The 24,439-nt window shown below is 40.2% G+C and overlaps 2 protein-coding genes across 4 annotated transcripts in view; one reads left to right on the top strand and one right to left on the bottom strand.

Moving 5' to 3' along the window:
* Positions 1-964, top strand: TEX38 (testis expressed 38). The gene has a single exon (XM_019749350.3). The coding sequence runs from the start codon at positions 143-145 to the stop codon at positions 824-826; it is 684 nt and encodes a 227-aa protein (XP_019604909.3). The 5' UTR covers positions 1-142; the 3' UTR covers positions 827-964.
* Positions 965-3,055: 2,091 nt separating this feature from the next.
* The window catches only part of EFCAB14 (EF-hand calcium binding domain 14), a 34,852-nt gene continuing 13,468 nt past the window's right edge, over positions 3,056-24,439 (bottom strand). The window contains exons 4-11 of one of the 3 annotated variants that reach the window (XM_019749419.3): positions 21,179-21,277; positions 18,278-18,388; positions 16,074-16,178; positions 14,836-15,027; positions 12,984-13,070; positions 10,707-10,818; positions 9,476-9,601; positions 4,434-6,489 (exon numbers count right to left, since the gene is read on the bottom strand). In XM_019749419.3, coding sequence (XP_019604978.3) covers positions 6,314-6,489; positions 9,476-9,601; positions 10,707-10,818; positions 12,984-13,070; positions 14,836-15,027; positions 16,074-16,178; positions 18,278-18,388; positions 21,179-21,277 — 1,008 coding nt within the window. In that variant the 3' untranslated portion in view covers positions 4,434-6,313. Of the gene's footprint in view, positions 6,490-9,475; positions 9,602-10,706; positions 10,819-12,983; positions 13,071-14,835; positions 15,028-16,073; positions 16,179-18,277; positions 18,389-21,178; positions 21,278-24,439 lie in introns of all 3 variants that reach the window. The other 2 variants (XM_019749417.3, XM_019749418.3) reach the window with 2 other exon arrangements.

Below are 24,439 nucleotides of genomic sequence, written 5' to 3' on the forward strand. Positions count from 1 at the left end.
CAGACCTAGCATTCCTTATCTCTAGAGGGCTAAAGTGGCCTCTTAAGCTCCCTGGAAATCTAGCTTTGATTGAATAAGCGAATGATGTGGTAAGTCAATGAGGAGGGAGGGAAGGAATGAAGAGAGTGGTTAAGTGGACGGAATGGTGGATGAATGGGCTAAAAGAGTACCGAGCCAGAGCTGTCAGCCAGTTTGCATCTTCTTCTTTCTTATTGCCTTAGTGTGGGTCTCACTCTACTTTGGATTCCTGGGGCTGTGTTCTGTGGTAACCGGTGGGTGCATTCTCTTTCTGCACTGGAGGAAGAACTTGCGGCGGGAAAAGCGTGCCCAGGAGTGGGTGGAGGTGATGAGAGCTGCCACGTTCACTTACAGCCCGCTGCTGTACTGGATTAACAAGCGAAGGCGCTATGGCATGAATGCAGCCATCAACACAGGCCCTCCCCTTCCTGTCACCAAGACTGAGACTGAGGTCCAGAATTCAGATCCTCCGGGGGAGTTGGACAGGTCTGAGAGGAGCCATGTTGCTCAAGAGAGAAGCCCCAATGTGGAGGCTCCTGTTCTCCTGCAACCTGCATTGCAGCTGGTCCCACAGCGGCCCCTACCTTCCCCAATGCTGCGGCCCCGGACCAGCTCCCCTCTCCCGATTCCCATCTTTCAGGAGGTGCCCTTTGCCGTCTCCCTGTGTAATCTACCCCCAATGCTGAACCACTCGGTCTCCTACCCTTTGGCCACCTGTCCTGAAAGAAATGTCCACTTCTATTCCCTCCCCACACTGGCCCATGGGGACCACTGCTTCAATGCCAAGCCTTTTGCTTCAGAATTGTAGCCTCCTCTCACTGAGGGTGGAAGCTGGAGGTATTGGGGCAGAGCAGGAAATGGAGCTAAACTCAGGGAGGTGGTATTGACACAGGCCAGAGCCCATCTGGATGTTGTTACATAATTGATTAAAAAAAGTTCAAGGCTCCCGTGTGCCTGTTATTAGGAGGGCAAAGTCCTTCCCATTTAATGGGGACACTCTACAAACCAAACTGAGGTCACTGCGTCTCACCAACACAAATGAGAATTGGAGGGTTGGCTGTGGGAAGACACACTGAACCACTACTTCTGATGGGCTCAACAGTCCTCTATCCAGTATTTAAATCCAAAACATGTGCCAGACCCTGAGCTAGGTACCCAAAGGCACTGCCCTTCTATGGCACATTAAGCACAGCTGCCATGAGTGATAGCTGTGGAGGGTGTGTGAGCTGTGGTGATTCATAGTAGCCATGTGGCAGACAAAACATTTTGAGAGCTATGAGCCACATTGCTCCACTGGTAGAATCACATTTTTTTTTTTTTTTTTTTATTGGGGAAGGGGAACAGGACTTTATTGGGGAACAATGGTCAAATTGTTATCCTTTCAATCTTAGTTGTGGGGGGTTATGTTCAGCTTCAAGTTGTTGTTCTTTCACTCTTAGTTGTGGAGGGCGCAGTTCAGCTCCAGGTCCAGTTGCCGTTGCTAGTTGCAGGGGGCACAGCCCACCATCCCTTGCGGGAGTCGAACCGGCAACCTTTGTGGTTGAGAGGACAGGCTCCAACCAACTGAGCCATCCGGGAGCTCAGCAGCAGCTCAGCTCAAGGTGCCGTGTTCAATTTTTAGTTGCAGGGGGCACTGCCCACCATCCCTTGCAGGACTCGAGGAATTGAACTGGCAACCTTGTGGTTGAGAGCCCGCGCTCCAACCAACAACTGAGCCATCCAGGAGGCAGCTCAGCTCAAGGTGCCGTGTTCAATCTTAGTTGCAGGGGGCAGAGCCCACCATTCCTTGCGGCACTCGAGGAATTGAACTGGCAACCTTGTGGTTGAGAGCCCACAGGCCCATGTGGGAATCGAACCGGCAGCCTTCGGAGTTAGGAGCACGGAGCTCTAACCACCTGAGCCACCGGGCCGGCCCCACATTCTTTATTAACACCTAACGTGTACTGAGTTCTTATGTGGTTGTCTCTACATTACTTCTAATATAAGAACACTGCCAAATGCAGATCATGACCCTCCTCTTACAGATGAAGAGACAGTTCCCAAGGGCATTTGCCATATTGTTTGTATGTTGCAGAGCAAGGTCTCAAATTTACATTTGCCTGGCATCAAGGTTCCTGATCTTCCCACCATGTACCATGATGTCTTGTTAGAAAACACTTGGCAAATGATTTTTTGTGTGTAGCGTGCAATGAACTTGGTCCATGGATTGGCTTGGGGGAAGGGCTGGTTAGAAAACCCCCTAAAATTATACACAGAAATGTACTTTTTTTTTTTTTTTTCCTCAAAGGGATGCATGGCTCCTCCAAAAGCTAAGATCCACTACATGAGAATATTAGTTTTTGTACCTTCTGGAAACCATCCTAAAAAGAGAGACAAAGATAATACTAGCTATTTGGTCCCAGTTTAGATAAGAAAGGTCAGGTCTGCCCCAGGACATAACATTTTTCCTTTCCTTTTGGAAATAAGGAAATCATCTTACTATACTTGGTAAGATGCTCAAATGAGCTAAGCTTTATGTAGTCTTCCCGGAGGGGAGAGGCCATCCAGATTGTGTGTGTGTAATCCCATAATCTAGCAACCATGTAGAGCTAATTTTTCTCTGTGTGAAAAAGCCCTAACCCCTATATGACCGCTCTCTTGTAATGGATTTCAAGCCTTCTTCTTTTTTATTTTTTAAAGGCAGTGGAAAATGTCTTGTAAACATGCTCTACTGAATCTCAAAATATAAAACAGGCATAAGTGGCGCTTTCTGGTTGATATGGGCAGGGGCTCACGTCCCCTGTCCCCTCCCACCCTGCAGGTGCCGAAGCAGCAGACTTCTGTTCTTCAGGCCAAATCCTGCAGTTCGTCAGGCAGATGCTTCAACATTACTTTGTGCCCACCATCTGTTAGTCCTTGCTTTCAAAAGGGAGTCCATAAAAATAGGGATCAAAGTGCACACACACACACACACACACACACACACACACACACACACACACAATTTTTCCCTTAGTAATCAAGGGTGGGGGAGCTTTTAGTCATAAACACAGTGGGAGAAAAAGGAAATGTTTTATTTAGATAAATTAAAATGCTTGTATTACTGAGATGAAGTAAGCAAAATTTAAATCAAGTCATGGAAACCTTGAATTCACTCCCTTAACAGAACCAAGATTGCTTATACAGTACCAAAATAGCTCCACTAAAGCAAAGTAGATTGACATTTTTTAATGTGAGAAAACAAGGTAGGTTAGGTTCACATAACAAACAATACATGCTCTATAAAGTCTCAGGAATACCCAAATGTGTTCTGGTTTGGATATGAAAGAAGGGACTGCGTCTAGCTGGTGTTGGTAAGCAAGCCAATGAGGTGTGTATCAAACGAAAGCTGTCACTAAAAACAACCGAACAGCAGGCCATTATGAGTATGAGCCCATCACAGTCAAAATCTTCAACTGTGACCAGCAAAACCAGCGGCGGGGGGCACCAAGGGGGTTCGGCCCAGCCACGTAAAGTGAGGAAACACCAACGGGAGGGAAAGTAGCTAGCAGGTGAAGGGTGTCCACTCGACAGCTTTGCCTTTTCAGACACATTCCTAAGTGCTAGGTCGTCCTCTGCCCACACTACAGTCATTCCCTAAGTTGGATTCTCTCTTCTTTCCGTTCATCTCTTTCTACAATACCTTTTTGCCTCTGATTTATAAGGAGGCCCTCTAAGTAAACATTATGCCAGAAAATACAGGGCAAAAGAAAAAAAGGACCAAGAAAGAGTGCTTTGGGTAATTTAGGAAAGCAGCAGGAGCTCCCAGAGTGACAAGGTCCAAGTATTTGAAACCAAAACCAAAACCAAACTCACCATTATTACTCAGTCTTACTCTCAGAGCTGAGATGTGGAAGGTGAAGCTTGATTATAGTTAAACACAATTATACGTTGGGTAAGTTAAGACAATTTACAAATAAAAATCCCAAATTAACACGGAGTAATAGGCTTATGAGGCTCTTTTCTTAAGCCAATGAGTCTGCTCAACTTAAAACAAAAGAGTTCCAGATGCCCTAGTTCTGCCTGGGAGACTGGGCACTTTCCTAGGAAGCATAAGAAGGGTACTCATGGGTCTGAGAACGTAGCAGGAATACCTCTGCCAAATTTGGGAGGGGGAGAGGACAGTACTCTACACCTGCCTCAGGGATTATGCTAACCAGACAAGCTGGAGGTGAGAAGGTGATAAACAAAAACAAAAACCCAACTCCTCCTTGGGTAGCCCTCAGATACAAAAGAAAAGTACAACAAAGAGTTAAGGTGTCCTCAAAGTATCTGCCTATGAATAAGAATTTGAAAATAAAAAGGACAAGCTACATTACCCTCAAGTATATTTCATATAAATCAGTTCTCAAAAAAATACCTTCCAGGTACAGACGTACTATTTAGGGTACAGTATATACAAATATAGCAGTATAATTCAATTTATTGCTAGAATGTTATTTGGTTGTTACAAAGTCCGTAAGGGTGTATACATTAGAAAAGGGGGGTGGGCATGGAAGGCAGCCAGAAGAGTAATCTTCAAGTTACCTAAAGTGCCAGGCTAATTTTATACTATATTTTAACCTTTCTAAGAAAGTGAAATAGCTCAGCTGGGCAAGGGAAATATCTGTTTTTTAAAAAGAGAAGCATAAGCCATAATGAGGTAAGCAGACACATTCATGGGAAAAGACTTCATCTTGCTTTAACTAAATTTTAATACTTCCGGGAAAAAAATACCCTCAAGGTTAGCCAACATCAAGCTGAATATCATATAAAGAAAGAAAAAAACAAACAAAAACCGAACCCTTAAATAGTTAAGGGTGTTTGACTGTGTCCATGCTTAAACAGGCAACTTGGACAAAGTTAAAATGGAAATGAGCTCCACTAAAGAAGTCAGTGCCATGAAAGTGTCTCTAGTTTTTCCCTGACTTGGCTTACAGTACAGTTAAGTTTTGCAAAGTTTTTTCCTTTTGTGTTGTCCAAAGACTGCATCCGAGAACAATACAACGCACACACAGGTGACATGGAGGTATAATTCCTTCCAGTCCAGAGTCCTTTAGTACCAGGCCTACAGAAACATTTGAAGGGAAAAGAATTGCACTTGCTTATATTAGATTTGACCAAACTTGCTATCACGTGAAACCCAATGTTTCAGGCCTGTGTGCTTGTTTGGCCTCCTCTGGACATAGCCTCCAGCTACTTCCGACCTGAAATTATAAGGAAACCTAGTATGTTCACAACCTTTTTGGCCTTAGCCCACAGACAACATATTAGGTTCTTGGCTGGCCCCCAGGTAAAATCTCAAGGAGTTTCCTGGGTCAAAATTAGAGGCACAGCTCTCCTCTAAAGCCAAGGGACTTCAACCTTGCCATTCAGAATGGAGATAATATCAAGAGGTGGAAGTCAGCTACAGCTTTAAGATAGACTTGAGTGTGTGTGTGGGGGAAGATAATCTAGCTCACTTAGGGGGAAAATGTAGCTACTCACTGGATAACTTTTTATGTTCATAAACCTTGAAATAGGATTAAAAATGAGAAAAATCCCCAACAAGACTTCTCTGGTTCACAGGTTGGGATTAGCTAAGGTAACAGGAACAAAGAGCCAGATCTTACTTTCCTGAGCCTGGAGGTGGCGCTGTCCCCAGGGTTCACTCCCTAAATCTATCCCCCCAGCCACCGGGCCAAATCCCATGGCATCACCTAAAGGAGATGCCCAAAGGAGACGTTGGACATAGTTTCAGCCACTACCAGATCAGATTAGTGAGTTTTAATAACAAGTCATTTGTTCACATCCTTTTTCAAACTATGCTTCCTACTTCCCACAAAATATACACAATTCTTTCATTTTAAATATTTACAAACAGAAAAAGTCTATTAAGACATTTTCTGAGTCTGTATAAAGTGCAGCTAATTTAAGGCAAATTTATGTGAAATATAAAAGGTGGCTTATTCTCTCTATATACACATTTTCCACTTCTAAAAGATAAGGTGGTCTCCCCTCAAAAAAAGGAAAGAGAAAGGAAAGGTCTTGTCTTTTTTTCTGGCAATTTTAAAATTAAGATCTTATTGGTTTCAGGAAATCATAGATTTCTGAATATCGTAAGTAAAATGGTCTTTTTTAAAAAAATAATTTTTATATAGCTTTTTCAAACAAGTTAAAAGGTGGCAATGTGTCTCCTACAGCAGTATGGAGGACTAGAGGATTGACAGGTAAATGAAAGGGTTGTTTTTGTTAGGTGAGTAGATACTAGGTAGTCTGGGGTATACATCATATGCATTCCTAAATATGCCCGATGAGGCTAGACACCTAAAGCTACTCTTAGCTCCAGGAATGAGTATCTTCCATCTCCATCAGCATCAAACTCTCTCAAACGCTCTGGTTCTGGCATGGCAGAACCTAACAAGTTCCAGATTTCCTGGTAGGTCAGCTTCCCATCCATGTTCTGGCCAGTCTTATGGAATAAATCCTGAAGATCTGTTAAAAAGGAATTACAAAAAGCATATTATGCCTATACATACAGCTAAATTTAGTTAAAAGTTTAAAAACTAGCCTCAACTGAACTTAAAGCACTAAAGGAAAGCTACTTTGCAGACTCTGTTTCCAAAAGGTAAAGTTTAGGATCTCACTAAACCAGAAAGACTAATTCTTGATCCCTTAAGAACGAGAGGAATACTGTATGGCACTATCCTCCCAAAATAGAAGCAGTGACAGACAATCACAGGGAGAATGAATGGACTGCCTTTCTCTCTGTCCAGGGCCTTCCTTTTAGATTTTCCAGATTTTAGTCTGATGTTGAAGGGGCGAAAAGGACTGTGGAGGCCTAAAGAGCTAACTGAAAGGAGCTGAACCTGTGAAACAGACTATGGCATACTGTCCGTTAAACAGTTATCATATGACCCAGCAATTCCATTCCTAGGTATATACTCGAGAAAAATGAAAACGTGTGTTTACATAAAAACTTGTACATGAATGTTCATAGCTGCATTATTCCTAATAGCCATTATTTTTAGCCTGATGAGGCTAGACACCTAAAGGTACTCTTAACTCCACCAGTGAGTATCTTACATCTCCATCAGCATCAAACTCTCAAACACTGAGAGAATTTGATGCTCTCTCAAATGTCCATCAACCGATGAATGGATACACAAAATGTGGTATATTCACACAAAGGAGTATTATTCAGACATAAAAAGGAATGAAATACTGCTACATGCAACAACATGGATGAACCTTGAAAACATGCTCAATGAAAGGAGCATATTGAAAGACTATGCATACATAAGGCCATGTATTGTACGATTCCATTATATGAAATACCCAAAATAGGCAAATCCAAAAAGATAGTGGTTGAGGGATTAGTGGTTGCCAGGGGCTAGGGGGAAAGGGAATAGGGAATGACTGTTTAATGAGTACAGGGTTTCCTTTTGGGGTAAAAATGTTCTGGAATTAGGTAGTAGTGATGGTTGCACAACCTTGTGAATATACTAAAAACCACTGAATTATACATTTTAAAAGGGTGATACTATCTCAATTAAGAAAACCCATAGGACTATATATCTCTTCAGAGTTGTATATACTGTACATAGTGTCAGTCATTTGTGCTCACTTGTGTACACATGTGTTCTCTCTCTCTTTATTCCAGTTAAGAGAGAGCAATACCACCAGTTGATCTGTATCTTCTTTTTTATTTCTAAGATATTATTTGAGTCAACAGGATTGGAGAATTTCTCTCAGCAGTCTCTTCTGGTCTTTTCTCAAGGACCCCATGAGGCACACTTAGGAGGGCCAATTATTTACATAACATTTAAAAAGGACTTGATTTTGTCCCTACTTAGATTTAGTCTCTAATACTAGAAGATAATCAATAAGGCTTATGTTTCTTTAAAAATCTTCCTAAATTCCTTTCCTTTCTTCATTCAACTTTACTTAGATTCAATTGGCCTGCTATTAGAAGAGTGGAAATGGTCTGAAGGGAGGGGAAACCGTTGCAGTGCAAGATCCAGTCTATTAATGGTTTTGTAGACAACCTTCTGAAGAAGGCCCTAGTTTCATTCCTAAGATAGCCTCAGCAAAGTAGCTAAATAAAGTCTCAAAAGCTTGCTGAAAGCCAGAAAAGCAGGTGGGACATTTGTTCCCAATGCCTGCCACCAAGTGGCTAGCTGGAAAATATGTTTTGTGTGTGTGCATACAGGGAATAAGTTTATAAAATGTGCTCTGCACTTGGCAGCAGTATTCAAATAAAAATCTGATTGCTGCTTCACGTCATTTCAAAAGTGTAGTCATTCAAAAGTGTGTAAGGCCTATGTTAGGGATTGAAGTACAAATGGTAAGATGGCTATTTCACAATCTGCTCTAACAGCCTTTCCTCTCATCAATTCTTGATGTAATAATGGGGAGTGGGAGGAGGCAACCTGTGCTGTCAATAAACATAACTTAACACTCTCTTGTCTCCCCAGAAAACAGAAAGAAAAAAATTGGGGATGGGAACAAAATAATTGCATTTAAATGGCAATGTAAATTTAAGTCTTCTATGCATTAAGCATTAATTGTAGCCTGTATATAACTCATTCACTTAACAAACATTCATGTGTACCAGTCACTATGCTAGGGGCTGGGAGTGAAGTTAGTTTATCTCCCCAGGAAATTACAATAGAGTGACATGTGTTAAACAGAAGCAAACAAAATATTGTAAGAGGTCATACATAGGGGGAACTGAATCCAGTCCTGTGAGGTAAGGAAATGTTTCCTGGTCAGATAGTATCTAAGCTGAGGTAAAGAGCCAGGCAAAGGTAGGTGGACAGGAGTGGGGTTATTTTCCAGGCAGTTAGCAAATGCAAAATCTGGAGATTCAAATATCACAATGAGGGATAGAATACACACTATAGGAAGCAAGGCAAACACACTTTTCTGTGAATCATCTCTTTCCTGCCAATGGTTCTCTTGCTGATTTTCAAACCAAAGGAGCCCTCATTTTTGGAGGGCTCTGACAAACAGGGTCAACATTTACTTTTATTTTGCTAATCTCACAGTATTATGTTTGCTTATTTGCCTTCTCCACTAGACTGTTTTATCTGTGAGGGAAGTGAGACTGTATTTATACTATATTCTTACTGCTTAGCACTGGGGCTAATTAGGCACTCATTGAATGAATGAAAACTCTATAAAAAACATTAATAGAGAGATAATACAGTGCATTGGTTAAGAGTGCAAACTTTGGCATCAGACTGCCTTGGTATGCATTTTACCTCAACCAATTAATTTGCTGTGTGGACTTAGGCAGTGTCCCTATCAGTAAAATGGGTATAATACATGAACACTTATGTTCCCAGGATTGTTAATCAGGATTATATAATGCATATCAAGTATTTGGCCTACAGGAAGTACTCAATCCATGTTAAATAAATTAATAATTATAATTTTTGAACATTTCCCCAATTATTCGAATGGTATAAAAATTTACCTCCAATGTTAGAAATTCCTGGTAGGGAGATAGGTCTTAGCTGGGTGGTTTTCTCAATGTGGTCTCCAAGAGACTGTGGAAATTTTGGCAATGCTGATGGCTTTGATGTGAAACTCTGTACTTGCTCTGTAACAAACACATATGATTTTAGTATTATCAAATCTGATACCAAATTAACCAGTATTGAAGGTCAGCTTTTAGGACAATTGCATGTATATTTAATTTAAGAGAAATAGCTCAGAATTAAGTAGCATAGTGGCTAAGTGAAATAAAAGGCATGGATCAAATGTGATTTGTGGGTAAATGGTGATCAATCAGTATTATATACCATTAAGGTTTGAAGCTGTGGTCTCACTGGAGATCTTATAATACAAGATAGCATTATATTAGGTTGGTGCAAAAGTAATTGTGGTTTTTGCAATTATCTTTAACCTTTTAAACTGCAATGACTTTTGCACCAACCAAATACATGTTTAGATGTAAAGAGTTTAAGTTACAACTGAGAACAGCACTGTATATTTGATATCCTAGGAGCTGTGCTATAAGCCTGATATGGGGGCATGTGCCACCAGACCAGCTGTGCTGAAAGTGTTCCCATATGATTATGGAGCACAATGCTTCCCACTGTAATCTGTCTCCCACCCAAAAAAGAATAAGAGAGGTTGTATTGCTTTCCCCCAAATGAAAAATACTTGTGAGGGTTAGGAGTCAAAGCCTATAGTCCAATGCCTTGCTTACATCCGTGTAGAGCTTAAACCAGTGGAAGTTGATGCATCTGCCAATATTGACGAGGTATGTCCCTACCTAAAGCCAAGGGCCTTTCCAACTGAATGATCCCACTATTTGTTAATTTTTCAGAAGGACTAATATTTATTTTTAAGTAAATTTTATGCACTTATAGAAATAGAAAAGACCTCCATAAACATTTAGTTGGTTTAATACATGCTATGACAGTAACGTTTTTTTGCCTATAATTGGATGCAGACAGCATGGAGAAGTCTATTTCCAGCCAAACATTACCCCTTCGTCCCTTAATAGAGTGGAGTACAAATCATGTACCAAATGGGCTTTTTCTAAATGAAAGCAAAGTGTATCAGCTTCATCTCGGTGCACTCAGGCATCATTCACTTGGTTCGATCAGTCCTGCCGGAACACCTTTCCACTCCCTGTGTGGGAGGCAAGCCGCCCAAGCCTGCGTGAAATATTCAGAAGCCAGCCCTGAATATCTCACCTTCATGGGCGGTCTCTGAAGGCCTGTTGCTCTCAGGTTTGTTTGTGAGAGCGCTGATGAGCTGCAGTTTCTCTCTTAGCTTGGATACCTGAGCATCTGAACTATCTTCTTTCTGCCCAAAACAAAGATCACAGAAGGTTTAAGGTGGAAGTAGGACAAGACCTCTTTTGATTCTTCTTATATTCCCAGAGCCTATTTAGCACGTAGTGCTTGACCCCCCAGTAGGTTCCCTATAAATATAGGCAATGAAGGAATGAATCAACAAATACCAGAGATATCTTTGGTACTCAGTGTTGATGAGGGCCTAGCTGGATTTGAGCCTAGACCATTAAGGGAACATTATGCTACAGATGATCTGCTTCCCTGTGAACATTTGGCTGATGGGGGAAGGCATGCATGTGTCAGCAGTAAAAGAAATGTACCCTTGCTCAGGTGCCTCTGTGACACCCATTTCCTAAATGAGTAGGATATTGTTTTCTAGAAACTATTTCACATTAACTACATAATTTTCCTGAGAATCTTACTTTACTTTGTGACTAGACCACTTTAGGCAGAGTTTTATGCTCTTATCACCTAAAAAAAAAAAACAAGCCACCAAACCACAAATATTCCCCTGATCTTCCTTCTCTTTCCCCAGTGGTGATGATTCAACTGGTGGCAAGAACTGTCCGGAACATGAAGAAGCTGTAATATTTCCAATTCTAAGTTTTATTTATATCTTTTTAAAAAGCTTCCCCGTGCCCATTTCCAGCCTCATTCCCAGGATGATCTACAGTAGCATATTAAAAATACATTAAATTATAAAAAGAGAGAAGTCTGGTTTCTATGAGGCCAGTTTCTAACTGCTTAGGCTAGAGTAAAAGGTCCTGACCCTATATTTAATTAGAACATCAACTCATCACATGTTTCTCTTATTTGATATATGTTTACTTATTTCTCTCCTGTCTTTATTTCTACCCTAATAGTTACCATACAGTAGATCACTCCTGGTTTATTTTGGGAGTTAATCGTTGTAACTAAAAGTGGGTTCTAAATGCTTGAAGAATTTATGGTAAGGATCAATTATATCTAGTTAGCATGCTTAGATGAGACAGCTCAAAGAGACTTATACACTGAGATGACAGTTAAAAAACACAAAGGGTCTGAAAGACAAGAAATTTAGGCATAAATGTGTATTAGCTGTATTTTGTTCTGATATTCACTCTTAAAAAATGTGAACTGTTACTGAAATCACTACTACTTTCCAAAAGTAACCACCTATTATTTTTTGTGCTCAACATTTATATCTGGCTCTTATATTTTCTTGTCATGGTCTAGGCGAGGTTTTTCTAAAAAAGTTTTTCTTTGCAAAAACAGAAAACTCAGTAAGAACTCAGCTTATAGAACATTAAAATTTTAATACATGTGATTTTTATCTAGACAGTACAAAACTGGGTATAAAACTGGTCAGGAAAAAAATTATAGATGGAAAGTATTACACCGAAAACTGCCTGTACTATGGTTCATTTCTGAGTTCATTGCCTCTGAACCTCATATCCTCTGAACTGCAATATGCATTTGAGATGGTATTTCAGCCACTCAGTCACAATTTTCCTGGATTTTCCTTCATCTTAGCTTGCGTCTTATAATATTAAACAATACTCTAATCACAGAGAATATTGCAAACAATCTTTCTTTTCTGGGATATCAGAGCATATCACAGATTGCTTGTCTTATCTTAATATGTCTGGGATGAACAAAAACAAGGGAAAGGTACAAGGTGAAGGGAATTGGCTATGTAAGTTCTGAGATGGCAATCTAAAAATAAGAAATAATTCTTAGGTTAGACACCATTTTTAGATTATTCAAGCCTCCACTTCCCATCATTAGTACAAATAACTTGTCTGAGCTTAAAAGTCATTGCCTTTGGGAAGCCTTCCTGATCCCTAAGGCCCCCATCATACCCTGTACTTTTCCTCTGTAGTATTTATCATACTCATGACTAATTATGTCCAATTATGTGTTCATTTTCTGACTGATGGACGTTGAGCTCCACCATAATAGGGGTCACATGTCTATTCTGCTCACTGTGCTCACCTAGCTCCTAGCAAAGTGCTTGGCACAGGGTACATGCCTAATAAAGTATTCTCTTATTCAATATATAATACTAATTTACTAATTACTTGTCTTGAAGTTTCAGCAAATGAGACCAAAGTGCTCCTTTTGAGAAAGAAGCAGTAGCTCAAAAACACAAAGATGCATTTATTTTTACTTCAGAGTAAGCCTACTCTTATTCACCTTTATGTTTTGAGTTTTTCCTGTATCTGTTCTGTTGGTCACCTGATGCAAAGATTCTCTCTTCAGAGTGGCAGCTCTACCACCCATCTTAAAAGGGGTAAAAAGAACAACAAGAGAAGATTAAAGGCAAACATTAAAACTTAAACAACATCTGGCACTTCTTAAACAAATTGGTCAAACTTATTTAAAGGGTCTCAGAACACTTTCAAGAGAAATACTAGTAGGAGAATGAGAGAATCTGAGAGGGAGAAAAGGCCACCGAGATACAAGCTGAAAATGCTTAGTCTAGTTGCTTGATTCACAAACTTTAAAACTTTGAAGTATTAAAAGTGAGAAATAACTTTTACCCAGTACTATGCTAGGTATGATGCTGATGGAAGAAACAGTAAGACAGATGGTACTATTAACAATTTTCTCTTCTGGAGAAAAATTAAGTAGGGAGGAGAGGGATAGTATGGGGAGTGTGTGGTGGTAAGTTTTCACAATAAATCTTGAAAACCTTCGAAGCCTAATACTCATCAAATCATCCAAAATTTCTAGCCCTCTTGCTTACTTTAGCTAAGTTCAAAAGGTCTTTTCTAAATAAGGCTCCTTTAATCTTTGCGGCTTTGTAGTCAATCACACACCCCTGTAAAGCAGGAGGAGACACAGGTCTTACTCCAGCCTCACAGCCAAGTTGAGGCAACCTGCCAAGGCTCCAATGTGGCAAGGGCAGTTCAAACGCTCCTTTCTACCTTGTTTCCCCGAAAATAAGACCTAGCCATACAATCAGCTCTAATGTGCCTTTTGGAACAAAAATGAATATAAGACCCGGTCTTATTTTACTATAAATAAATTAAGTATACTATAGTTTACTTATAGTAAAATAAGACCGGCTCTAATAATATAATATAATTAATATAACATAACACAACACAATACAATACTGGGTCTTATATTAATTTTTGCTCCAAAAGACACATTAGAGCTGACTGTCCAGCTAGGTCTTATTTTCAGGGAAACAGGGTATGTACCAGAGTTCAACTTTATTTGTAGGCTTGCTTCTAGCTCTTGTGGTTCCTTGAATTTACAGTACAATTTCCTGTATTTTGTTTCCATTTCTTTATACGTGCCTGTGTCTTTGCTGTATGAAATCTTTAAGGGTGGGACTTGCAGCTATTAAAGAATAATCCATATCGACCCCGGCACAAGGTATATGTGAAAGGTAATTAAAGAAACATTTTATTCACAGTAACATGAAAACCAGTAAACCACATGGTCTGCCAGCATTGATAATTTAATATGTCATTCAGTTTCCTCATGTAAAATGAGAGGATGGACTCAATGATCTCTTATGTTGAAGATTGGTCAGATCTATTTTAAATGGCTTTCCTGACCTTATATGCAAAAGGATCCCCCTAATATGCAAATGAAGCAGGATAAATCTAAAAGCCAAGTTCAGGCTTAACAAAATGGCAAAAGATTCTTTAGTTCTTGTCACTGTCATTGCTCCCACTCTTAACAACTTAAAAAGATCAAGAAGACCTCACTTGGAAATATATGCTAGAGCTTCCCTACCAGATGGTAACATAATATGAGGCTTGTCATCTCTGCCAACAACTTGTGGTGAGGCCTGGGCAAGCAACTGAACCTCTCTACATCTCCCTTCCAAATCAGGACCAACACTGTGTGTGCCATTTACATCACAGAGCTAGTGTAAGGATTAGAAAAGGCACGGATTAAGCACAATATAAATGTGCAGCCTCTCAGATATGCCAAAAGACTATCTGAAAAGGTGGTGGAATGTCATCCATGCATAGACAAAACACACCACAAACACAGAACACATCACAAAAAATCTGAAAAGGCTTACCATGCTACAGGACACCTTTGCTTGCTTTTCTACCTTGCTCATAGCAACCAGATCTCTTTGTACCAAGTTGACTCTCTGGGTAAGATTACTGACTGTCTCATTCATCCCCTTGAGTCTAAGATCATTCTGTCTCTGGTACCCCACTAGGGCACTGTTTACCTCCTCTAAAGAGTTGTGAAGGTACGGGATATCCTGGAGTAGAAATAAATCAAGTTGGAATGCAGCTAAAGATGTATACTAGACAAGCAAGCCAGCAGTGCTGAACAACCATTATTATGTCAAGTTGCTGAAGTAAACTCCTTTTCCTGGTTTAGACCATCGATCGTCTGTCTCTGCTTTGTCCCTCCACTTTAAATCGTTCCCAGTTCATTCCCTCTGAAATTGTATGGCCTCAGCTAGACAGGAGGGGGAAAGAAGGACGAGAACTACCTACATGATTCACTTTCTGGTCCCAGGAAGTTGAGAGCTTGGGAATTGATTTCCCAATGTTTACCTCACCCGCTGGTGGGAAAGCTTGCTGGGTTATTAACTGAAATGTCCATTACCCTAATTTGTCAGAACAAAACTACCTTAGGAACAATACCAATTACTGAAATCGGATCATGTAGCAAAACTATAACAAGTAGTGCATTATTTAGTACAAGATTCAATTATTTTTATTGACATCCTTTAGTTACTGATTACTACTTAAATAGAAATGATGACAATAGGTTTTAAAGGGCATTAAACTCAGGACAGAAATTCTTCTTAATGAAGATTTCCTTTATTCTCTTCAATGTTTCTCTGAATTCAATATCCTTTTTCTTCCTCGTCTTTAGTCTTTAGAGAATCTTGATTTTCAATGATATGCTTTCTAACATTCTTAGAATGTACTGTGGCTCAAAATAACCATCACTCTGAATTAATCTGCTATCCATCGATCTTTAACTTGCCCAGATTGCTATTTTTCATAAAGAGTTTCAGGATAATCTGGTCATTCTATGTGTTTCAAGGTGTGAAAAGGAATGTACTCCACTTACTGACATGCAGGGAAAACAAGCAGAGTGCTAAAGAGGAGATAAAGACAGCATCTTGGATCCCTACGATGGCATCACACATCGCTCTCTGCTCAACCCTCAGACAGCAAATATATACACGAGATGCCTGCCGAGGCACCAAAATCCCGAACTCAAACTACTCAGGCAGGCTGCCTCCAGAGTCCACTGTGGTCACAGGAGTTAAGCCAGAGACAAAAGTACCTGTTTCAAATTCTCACTGTGGGTTTTATTGTCAAGTTCTGATGGAGCTGAAGGTGATGGACTGATCTGGTTGCTTCCACTGGTCTCCTTTAAGGCGTGCTGATTCTGTTAATAGGAACGGAGATTAGTATAGGCATGTAATTACTGGGTCTACTTAACCATTTGGGATAGTCCCAGAACGTTCTAGCTTTTTGCAGGGGGCATCCATAGATTAATCAATATTGCCGGGGAACCTATAGTGTGACCAGCCCTGTGCTAGGCCCCAAGGTCACCAGGTATTTCTGGGGATGCCCAGCCTAAGGCAGAGACTGGACGAGCACTACCTGGGAACCGAGATCCGCCTAGTGTTTGTTTCTTTCTCTGAATAGAATGAATTCCCTAGAAACCAGTCCTCCTCTTCCCATTACCTATACTCCCAGAGAAACTACAGAATCACTATAACATCCCAGGGACCAACTCAGTCTGAACCTGGTTAATGTCAACATTTCCCCAGGAATAAAGAGGTTTGGACATTCAAAGACTAGCCAGTCATGTAATTACTGGCTGTGGGCATTGAGTAAACCACTCATGCACATTTGTAGTTTTCAGTTTTAACAGCATGCCAAGACTTATGTTTGACTTCCTTTCCCATCCTTTCTGCACTGCTCTAGTCTCTCTTTGCAAAGACGGAAGTATAACATGTTTACATATACTTTTCCCCCTCTAATGGAAAAAGTCTGTATGGCTTAATCTTTCAGAGCCCATCACTATGACTCATTCAGTATAAAGTGTGCCAGTTAGAAGGATTACCTTTGGCAACCATGGAAGTTTAAAAAAGGCAGATTTAATTGTAAGAGAAGGCAACTGGTGAAAATAGTTTCCCTGGAAATCTGAAAGCCTAGACATTTATCAACTTTTCTTTTATAAGAAACAAAAGGCAACAATAAAGAGAAAAGAAGGGGGCGGGGAACCTCATAGTTCTATAAAACATGAATTTTTGAGTTAAGAAAAAGTATTTTAGAAAATATTTAATAATAATAATACTAATAAAAGAATTGTTGAGTTAGAGAGGTCTTTATCACTGTGGATCACACTCAGTGGCAGAGCTGGAACTAGAATCCAGGGTGTCTGGACACAGAGATCAATGCCTTTACCCCAGGTCACCCCCCCAGTAAATAACAGTGAGAAGTACTTGTTCTAAAGAATGAACAAGGGTTTCTGAAGAAACCCTCTGTAAGAGCTCTATTATAGCCCACGTGTCCTTAGTACAAACTTCCCAGTTTAAACTTCAAACTCCGAAGCCTGAAAAGAACATGGGGGGCAGACCTAGAAATGAGTAGAGAAGCTAGGGAACTTTTTGTTTGCCTTGAACAGTCCTGATTTCATGTACATATAACTCATCTCCCCAGCATGACAGCGGAGGCTGTGCCATCCTTTTCACCCTTCATAAATCCGTCATGGAGCTGAGCACCCATCGGGAGATGAATGCAGGCCCCTGCATGACTGCAGACAGCTTATACCTGCAGAGCACTGAGACATTTGAAAACAATTCTTGAGCACCGTAGGGGTTTGCTTCTGCCTCAGTTATTGGCTACTGCATAACAAACGATCCCAAAACTTTTGTGGCTTAGAACAGCAGCAATCTATTATTTTTCAGGATTCTGTGGGTTGACTGGGCTCAGCGGGCGTGGGTGTACTCTGTTCCACATGGTATAGGCAGAGGTCACACATACAACTGCATTCAACTGGGGGCCTGGCTAGAGCGGGGCCAAGACGAACTTTCATCCCCTAGAACTGCTCTTCACTTAGCCTTTCATCATTCCAGTCTAACCACCCTGACAAATTCCTGACCCAAGAATAGTGAGAAATAATAATGTTTTGTTTTAAGCCATTAAGTTTGGGATGATTTGTTATGTAGCTATAGAAAACTTTGCCACTTCTCTTTCCTGCTTTTCCATTTTCTTTCCTAGCCATTCTATCCGCAGAAACTGTGTCTTACCTCTGTGTCTCCTCCAGCACATTTGCAAAAGACTCAGCTTTTAATTCTATCCACATTAACTGCTTAATTTACATTGTAGAAAAATCAATAAACATTGCTTCTTTTGTCTTTTTAAAAGGTGCATGGTATGGTCTGTCTGGACCAATGGAAAGAGCATATCACTATTACACAGGAAAGGGTTTGTGGCAGTATGCTGACTTTCTGTAGCATTTACAGATTTCCTTACCAGATCACTCTGTAGTAACTCCATGGCCTTCTTATGTTCATCCACAGTTTTCTGTATTGCCTCAACAGCAAGATGGACACTGTTTAAAGTATTGCCAATGGAAGCTACGCTCTGAACAGAAACATTTAGTAAGGTTAGTGTTTTTTTCCTTTAAAAAAAATTTAATAGCTTTAAGATATAACTGATACACAATAAACTGCACATGTCAAAATGTATGACTTGGTAAGTTTCGACATACATATGCTTGTGAAACCATCACTACAATCAAGATAATAAATGTCTATCATCCCCAGGTTTCCTCGTGCCCCTTTCTAATTCTTCCATCCCTGTCCCTAGGCAACCACTGATCCACTTTCTGTCACGATAAATCAGTTTGCATTTTCTAGAAAATATTACATAAATAGAACCAGTGAGTGAGTATGGTTTTTTTTTTGTATAGCTTCTTTCACTCAGTTTAATTATTCTGAGATTTATCCATGCTGTAGGCTCTCAGTATGTAGCTGAGAAGCATTCCATTGTATGGTTACATCAGTTTATTCACCTGTTGATGGACACCTAGATTGTTTTCAGTATTTGATAATTACAAATAAAGCTGCTATGAACCTTCATGTATGTGTCTTTATGTGGGCATATGCTTTAATTTCCCTTCACCATATGCTTTCTCATCATCACAATACCTAGAAGGTAAATGGCTGATCACATGATAGACACATGCTTAACTTTTAAAAAAATGCGAAACTGTGTTCTAAAATGGTTATATCATTTTATATTCCCATTAGCAGTGTATGAGAATTTCAGTTACTCCATATCCTCATCAATACCCGTACCCCCGCCACCCCGTCTTTTCAATTTTAGCCATTCTTGTTGGAGTATAGTGGTGTATCATTGTGGATTTCATTTTACATTAAACACTGACCTAATGCAGGCCAGTGTTTTTAATTATTCCAAAAAGCTTCAAACTATGAATTTCATGTAGCTTACCCTGACAAAATTAACAGGAAACTATACATAGGTGTATGTATAAAACAAGCCATTTTCCAAATTTAAAGGACTTTTCCTAGAGGTAAATCAAATCTTTCCTTAAAAAAGATACTAGTTTATAAATTTGGGACCCACAGATAAGGTTCTCCCACAAACTGCCTCTACCAAGCCCTGCTACAGGCAGGCCGATTGCCAGAGCTACCACTTTATTTTTATTATTATTATTTTTTAAGTGTTTTTTTCCAGGACCCATCAGCTCCAAGTCAAGTAGTTGTTTCAATCTAGATGTGGAGGACGCAGCTCACAGCGGCTCATGCGGGGACCGAACCGGCAATGTTAATGTTGAGAACACCACACTCTAACCAACTGAGCCTAACTGGCCACCCCCAGAGCTACCACTTTAGACTGCCACTGAGTCAGGATCAAATGAGGACTTTTGAGTAAAAATGGATGGAACCATTTTTGGCTTTGGGAAAACAAGCATTGCAGAGGTGAAGGGAAAATTCCACTTGGCAGCATTTGTCCTTTATCTACTTTTGAATCTCATCAGTAACTACTGAGGAGAGTTAGATATGAGTAGTAGCTTACTCTGCTTTCATTAGGCCGAAGGAGCCCAAGTGGACTGGGGACTTAGTAATATGATTCAGGAGCCATCTTTTTAAAAAGGCCTACCCTAAGGGAACATCAAAAAGAGTGTTACTATTTGGTGGATGTTGGTCTTTTATTAAGACATACTGACAATTTTACAATGTCACATTAGTATTTTAAACCAAGGTCTTTTTTATTATACCGATAGTCAAAAATCCAAGAGAAGAAGAGATAACATTTAAAAATTTTTTACATGAGTACATTGAAGTTAGGTATTTGAGATGAACCACCACTTCAAAACTGAGCCACTTATAATAAAAGTAGTGCCTGACATTATAAAGGCATAGATTTGCAAAGAGACAACACACTGGGTAGACATCTCTAAGCTGGGATGTTATCTGTGCAAGCTATATTGTTATAGAAGCTACAGGCACTGAAAGATACCTAGTGTTAGAGAATCCTCACTGGCTGGATGCATGAGCCCATGAGGACGCAAGAAGACAGTAAGCTCTTGTTTAAGATTTTTTTTAAGGAAGCAGCTGACAGAGCCACGTGGACTCTAGAGCAAACTCCTGAAACTAGTATTCTCACCAACTGCAAAGTGCTGGCATATATTGGAGGAAGCTCCACAGATGTTTATTGAATTAACGAATGCAAGACATTTCCTTTTTTAATGCAAGACTGCTGGCATTGCTTCTGTAAGAACAGTGGCAAGAAGAATCTGATCTCATCCAAGTTGCCCCTACTTTTTTTTTAAAAAGTTGTAAGCAGATGACCATACTGGACAAATAGCAAGCTATGGAAACTGAGCACACACAGTGGTGTGGCTATAAAATAGTAACTTTTATTTCTGCTGTGGCTTAGGAAGTTCTCACTCCTTTGTGGAAATAATTTACATATTTATATATTTATAGAGCCTGGCATATAATCAAATCAAACTTATAACACACTAACTTTTAAAAGTCAAAGACCCTAGATTTGATACCCATTGTTTGGGGTGCCCTTGCTCCAGAATCCCTTCTTCTATTTCCTGCTACAGGGGCTGATGTTGCTTGTGTTCCAAGTAGGCACATATGTTAACATAAGAGTCCCAGCAGAGCAATCCTGTGACTTGGAGAGCCAAGTAAGAAGGTGTGAACCCACGTAAATCAGAGCTAAAGTCACCTATTGCAAAGGCTGAACTAGACCAAACAGAGATGTTCTGAACACTTTAGCACATGGTGATACACTCTATTACTGCCCTCCTGGAACAGCTGATTTCAAATGCCAGACTTTCAAAGAAAACCTGTAAGAAGCAGTAAGTTAATCTCAGTGTCCATATATAGCACTTACCTTCTGAAGTCCCTCTACAGTGGCAGGCAAGCTAATTAAGTCTGCTGCTGACTTAACATTGGCTCTTAGGTGGTTTACTGCAGAATTCAACAGAGAGATCTGAAAGGAAAAGAGTAACAAACAATGAAAACAGAATCTACACAGTGAACGCTTTCTTCACAAACTCAGTTAATGTTGATGTCAAGGTACCCTTGGATTTCATGTGTTTCTGTGATCCAGACATTATGCGCTGTTCAGCTCACAGGAAGAGGAACTACAGTTATAGAACCTTGAATAGACTTGGGAGGCATCAATAATACCCCTTCTTTCCCTGCCCAATTTAAACACTAGAGCCAAAGAGAGAAAGGCAAGTATTATTCTTTATCCCATTCCTGGCAACTACAAGATCCAAAAATCTTAAATTACCCAAAAGATGATTACAACAGTGACTACAACACAATCCTTCAACAACTGGACAGAAAGAAAGCTAATAATCAAAGACGCCTGAAAGATTTCATTTTTGTAAAAAAAGAATCAATAACACCTCAGTTATTTACTGAACTTTTGTTCCTGCCCAAGTGGGAACATATATTATAAAGTAAAAGCCCATCATCACAAAATACAGTCTGCAGGAACGGTACCCTGACAACTTGAACAGCACTTTCAACTACTTGGAGATTTAGTTTTGGTTTAATAATGTGATTAATATTTCAAACTCAATAGCTCAACCAAAGTACTACTTTGTACCCTGAAGGGGCTCAATAAATACCCACTCACTCGCTGACTGATGCACTGAATGTATTAAAATAGGAATGAATCAAAATAAAATGCGTCTTCTCTTCTGCTATTTAAGGGTAGAATTCTAAATAGCTAGACTTCTCTCTTGAATAGGGACTAGGGGGACCTGTATAATACTCAAACTTCAGGCTGCAGAGATCATATTCTAACAACCTTTCACTGTGGCTTAAAACATTCTTGAAAGATTCTTAGTTCCATACAGCTTTCCTATCCCAAATTCTAGGAGGAGGACACAGATCTACCAATAGCAATCACAGTGAGTGGCCTCACAGAGTAACCACTAGTTTCTGGGCATTTGTTACACACCTAACACTGTGGTAGGCTCCAGACGGATACACATAAAACAAAGTAAACATGATCCCCTATTCTTTCCTTCAACAAAAGTTGGGCATCTTCTCCGTGCCAGGCACTGCTGCAGGCACTGTGGAGACAGTGGCAAGCGTGACCAGGAGGTTTTGCTCTCATGGAGCTTACACTGTAGGAAAAGGTAAGAGAAAAACAAAGAAGAAAATTATCAGATAATAGTAAGTACTATGCAAAGAATTTAAGCAGAGCTCCTGGAGGGAGAAGCAGTGTGCTCTAACAAAGGGGGTCCAATGAGGAGTCTGGGAACTTGGGAACTCAGGTTCACGTCTCCCTTTTTGTTTAGGAGGGAATGTTCAAGGGCATCGGACCATTTTTCATTCATTACTGCAAAAAATATTTATTAAGCCCTATTTTGTACCAGTGATGAACACAAGTGTCACTGATGTTTTGAAGTTTACATTTTAGTGCAAGGAGACAATTTTATATAAGAAAAATATCAGATGGGGGATATGTTAGAAGAAAATTAAAGTAAGGTAACTTGGTGAGTGATTTGACTAGGTAGCTACTTTAGACTGGATGGTCAGAGAAGGCCTCTATAAGGAGATGAAATTTAAACAGATCTAAATAATAAGAAGGAATTAATCAAAGACTGAATGAAATGCATTTCAGGGCAGAGGGAAATGCTAGGGTAAAGGCCCTAGTGCAGGGAAAGGCTTGGCATATCCGAAGAATAGAAAGAAGGCTGGTGACAGGAGCATATAATGTGAGTGAGGAAGGGAAAGGAAGGATTGGGGAGAGAGGGAGGGAGGTAGATAGAGGTAGGTGGGTAACATTAAAGAAACAATTAAGTACTGAATATGATACTCAAAGTTCTGAGAAAAGAATATCAGTGCAGACGAATGGGACAGGCTTCACTGAAGGACTCAAATTAGACTCTGATGGAGGTAAGAGTTTTATTTACAAAAATAAAACAGGTATTCTTTCTAGGTTAGAATGGTGAGTGTGGCATTGGGTAATAGGTAGGAAGCAACAGCATGAATAGACCCAGGAATACTTTTTCTGCATGGCACTTCTCAAAGTGGCAATGACTTATTTGTTTGTATGATTGTTTGATTAAGTTTCTCAAGAATAGTAATGACCTCACAAATAGCCACTGTGGCTGGTTGCCAGCTACCATTTCACCCAAAACCAGAGGAGCAGCTGAAAGCCAATGCAGGCAGGATAAGGTGAGGTACTGTTCCACTTCTCCCCAGGCCCCAAACTCTCTAGGCCTAGGGTATCAGCTGCCTCACTGAAACGAGTATGCTCTGGAGAGCTGATCATTAACTCTCTAATTACCAAACACCACTTAGGACTCCTTACTTATAAGACCTGAACCGCAAATTGGTGACTAGGACTCAAACTACATTCCCATTAACTGCAAAGCTGTTCCTTTCAGCATTCCTCTTAAGAGTGGAATAATGCCACAATCTGGAAAACTACAGCAAAGCTACATGTGTAACTAGAATGGAGAGGTAAGAGGCACTCTCTCCCATTACCATCTCTAGGACTGCTCTGGTCTGTGATACACATTCTAGAATGTCAGGTTAGATTCAAGCATTACAGAACCTATCTCTACAAGTCACACATTACAATCCAAAAAGTCTAAAAAAGTAAATTAAGTGGAAACCATTAAGAAAAAACCCCAGCCAAAAGATTAGTCATGACTTTTATGCATGTCATGTGGCTTTTTTATTAGCAAATTTGAAAACAATTACTGTAGACCATTTTATACTAAATGAAATGCTGCTTTTTTGCTTTGGGGTTAAAATTAAGTGTTCTTTAAATAGCAAACAACAAGTTACTTGTCATGCAGGGCGGCCTGCGGGGTCTCTGCTCCCTCTCCCCACATAAGAACGCAGGACATGATGAGGCCAAAAAAGAACACCCACGAAGCCATAGGTAGGGGAGTCACGCCAGTATAGTCTCACTGGAGGCTGGATCCGCACAACGTGGGACCTGCTGTCCGCTTTTCTGCCAACCGACCGACGACTCTCCTCGACTCTCTTTCGACTCAACTCCCCAATGTAGCTGCGGCAGTTACATTACTGACCAATGGCTCAATGGTTACAGCTGACGGCCATCTACTACCCAAGCCAGCACCTTTCCACATGAGGCCGAGAGCCTGGAAACTGCACT

This window comes from Rhinolophus sinicus, chromosome 14 (genome assembly GCF_057876585.1).
Source record: "Rhinolophus sinicus isolate RSI-liver-muscle chromosome 14, RSI-T2T, whole genome shotgun sequence".
Taxonomy (NCBI): Eukaryota; Metazoa; Chordata; class Mammalia; order Chiroptera; family Rhinolophidae; genus Rhinolophus; species Rhinolophus sinicus.

Excerpts from the sequence above, each read along its gene's own strand:
- TEX38 (XM_019749350.3), top strand. The coding sequence starts at position 143 with ATGGTGGATGAATGGGCTAAAAGAGTACCGAGCCAGAGCTGTCAGCCA.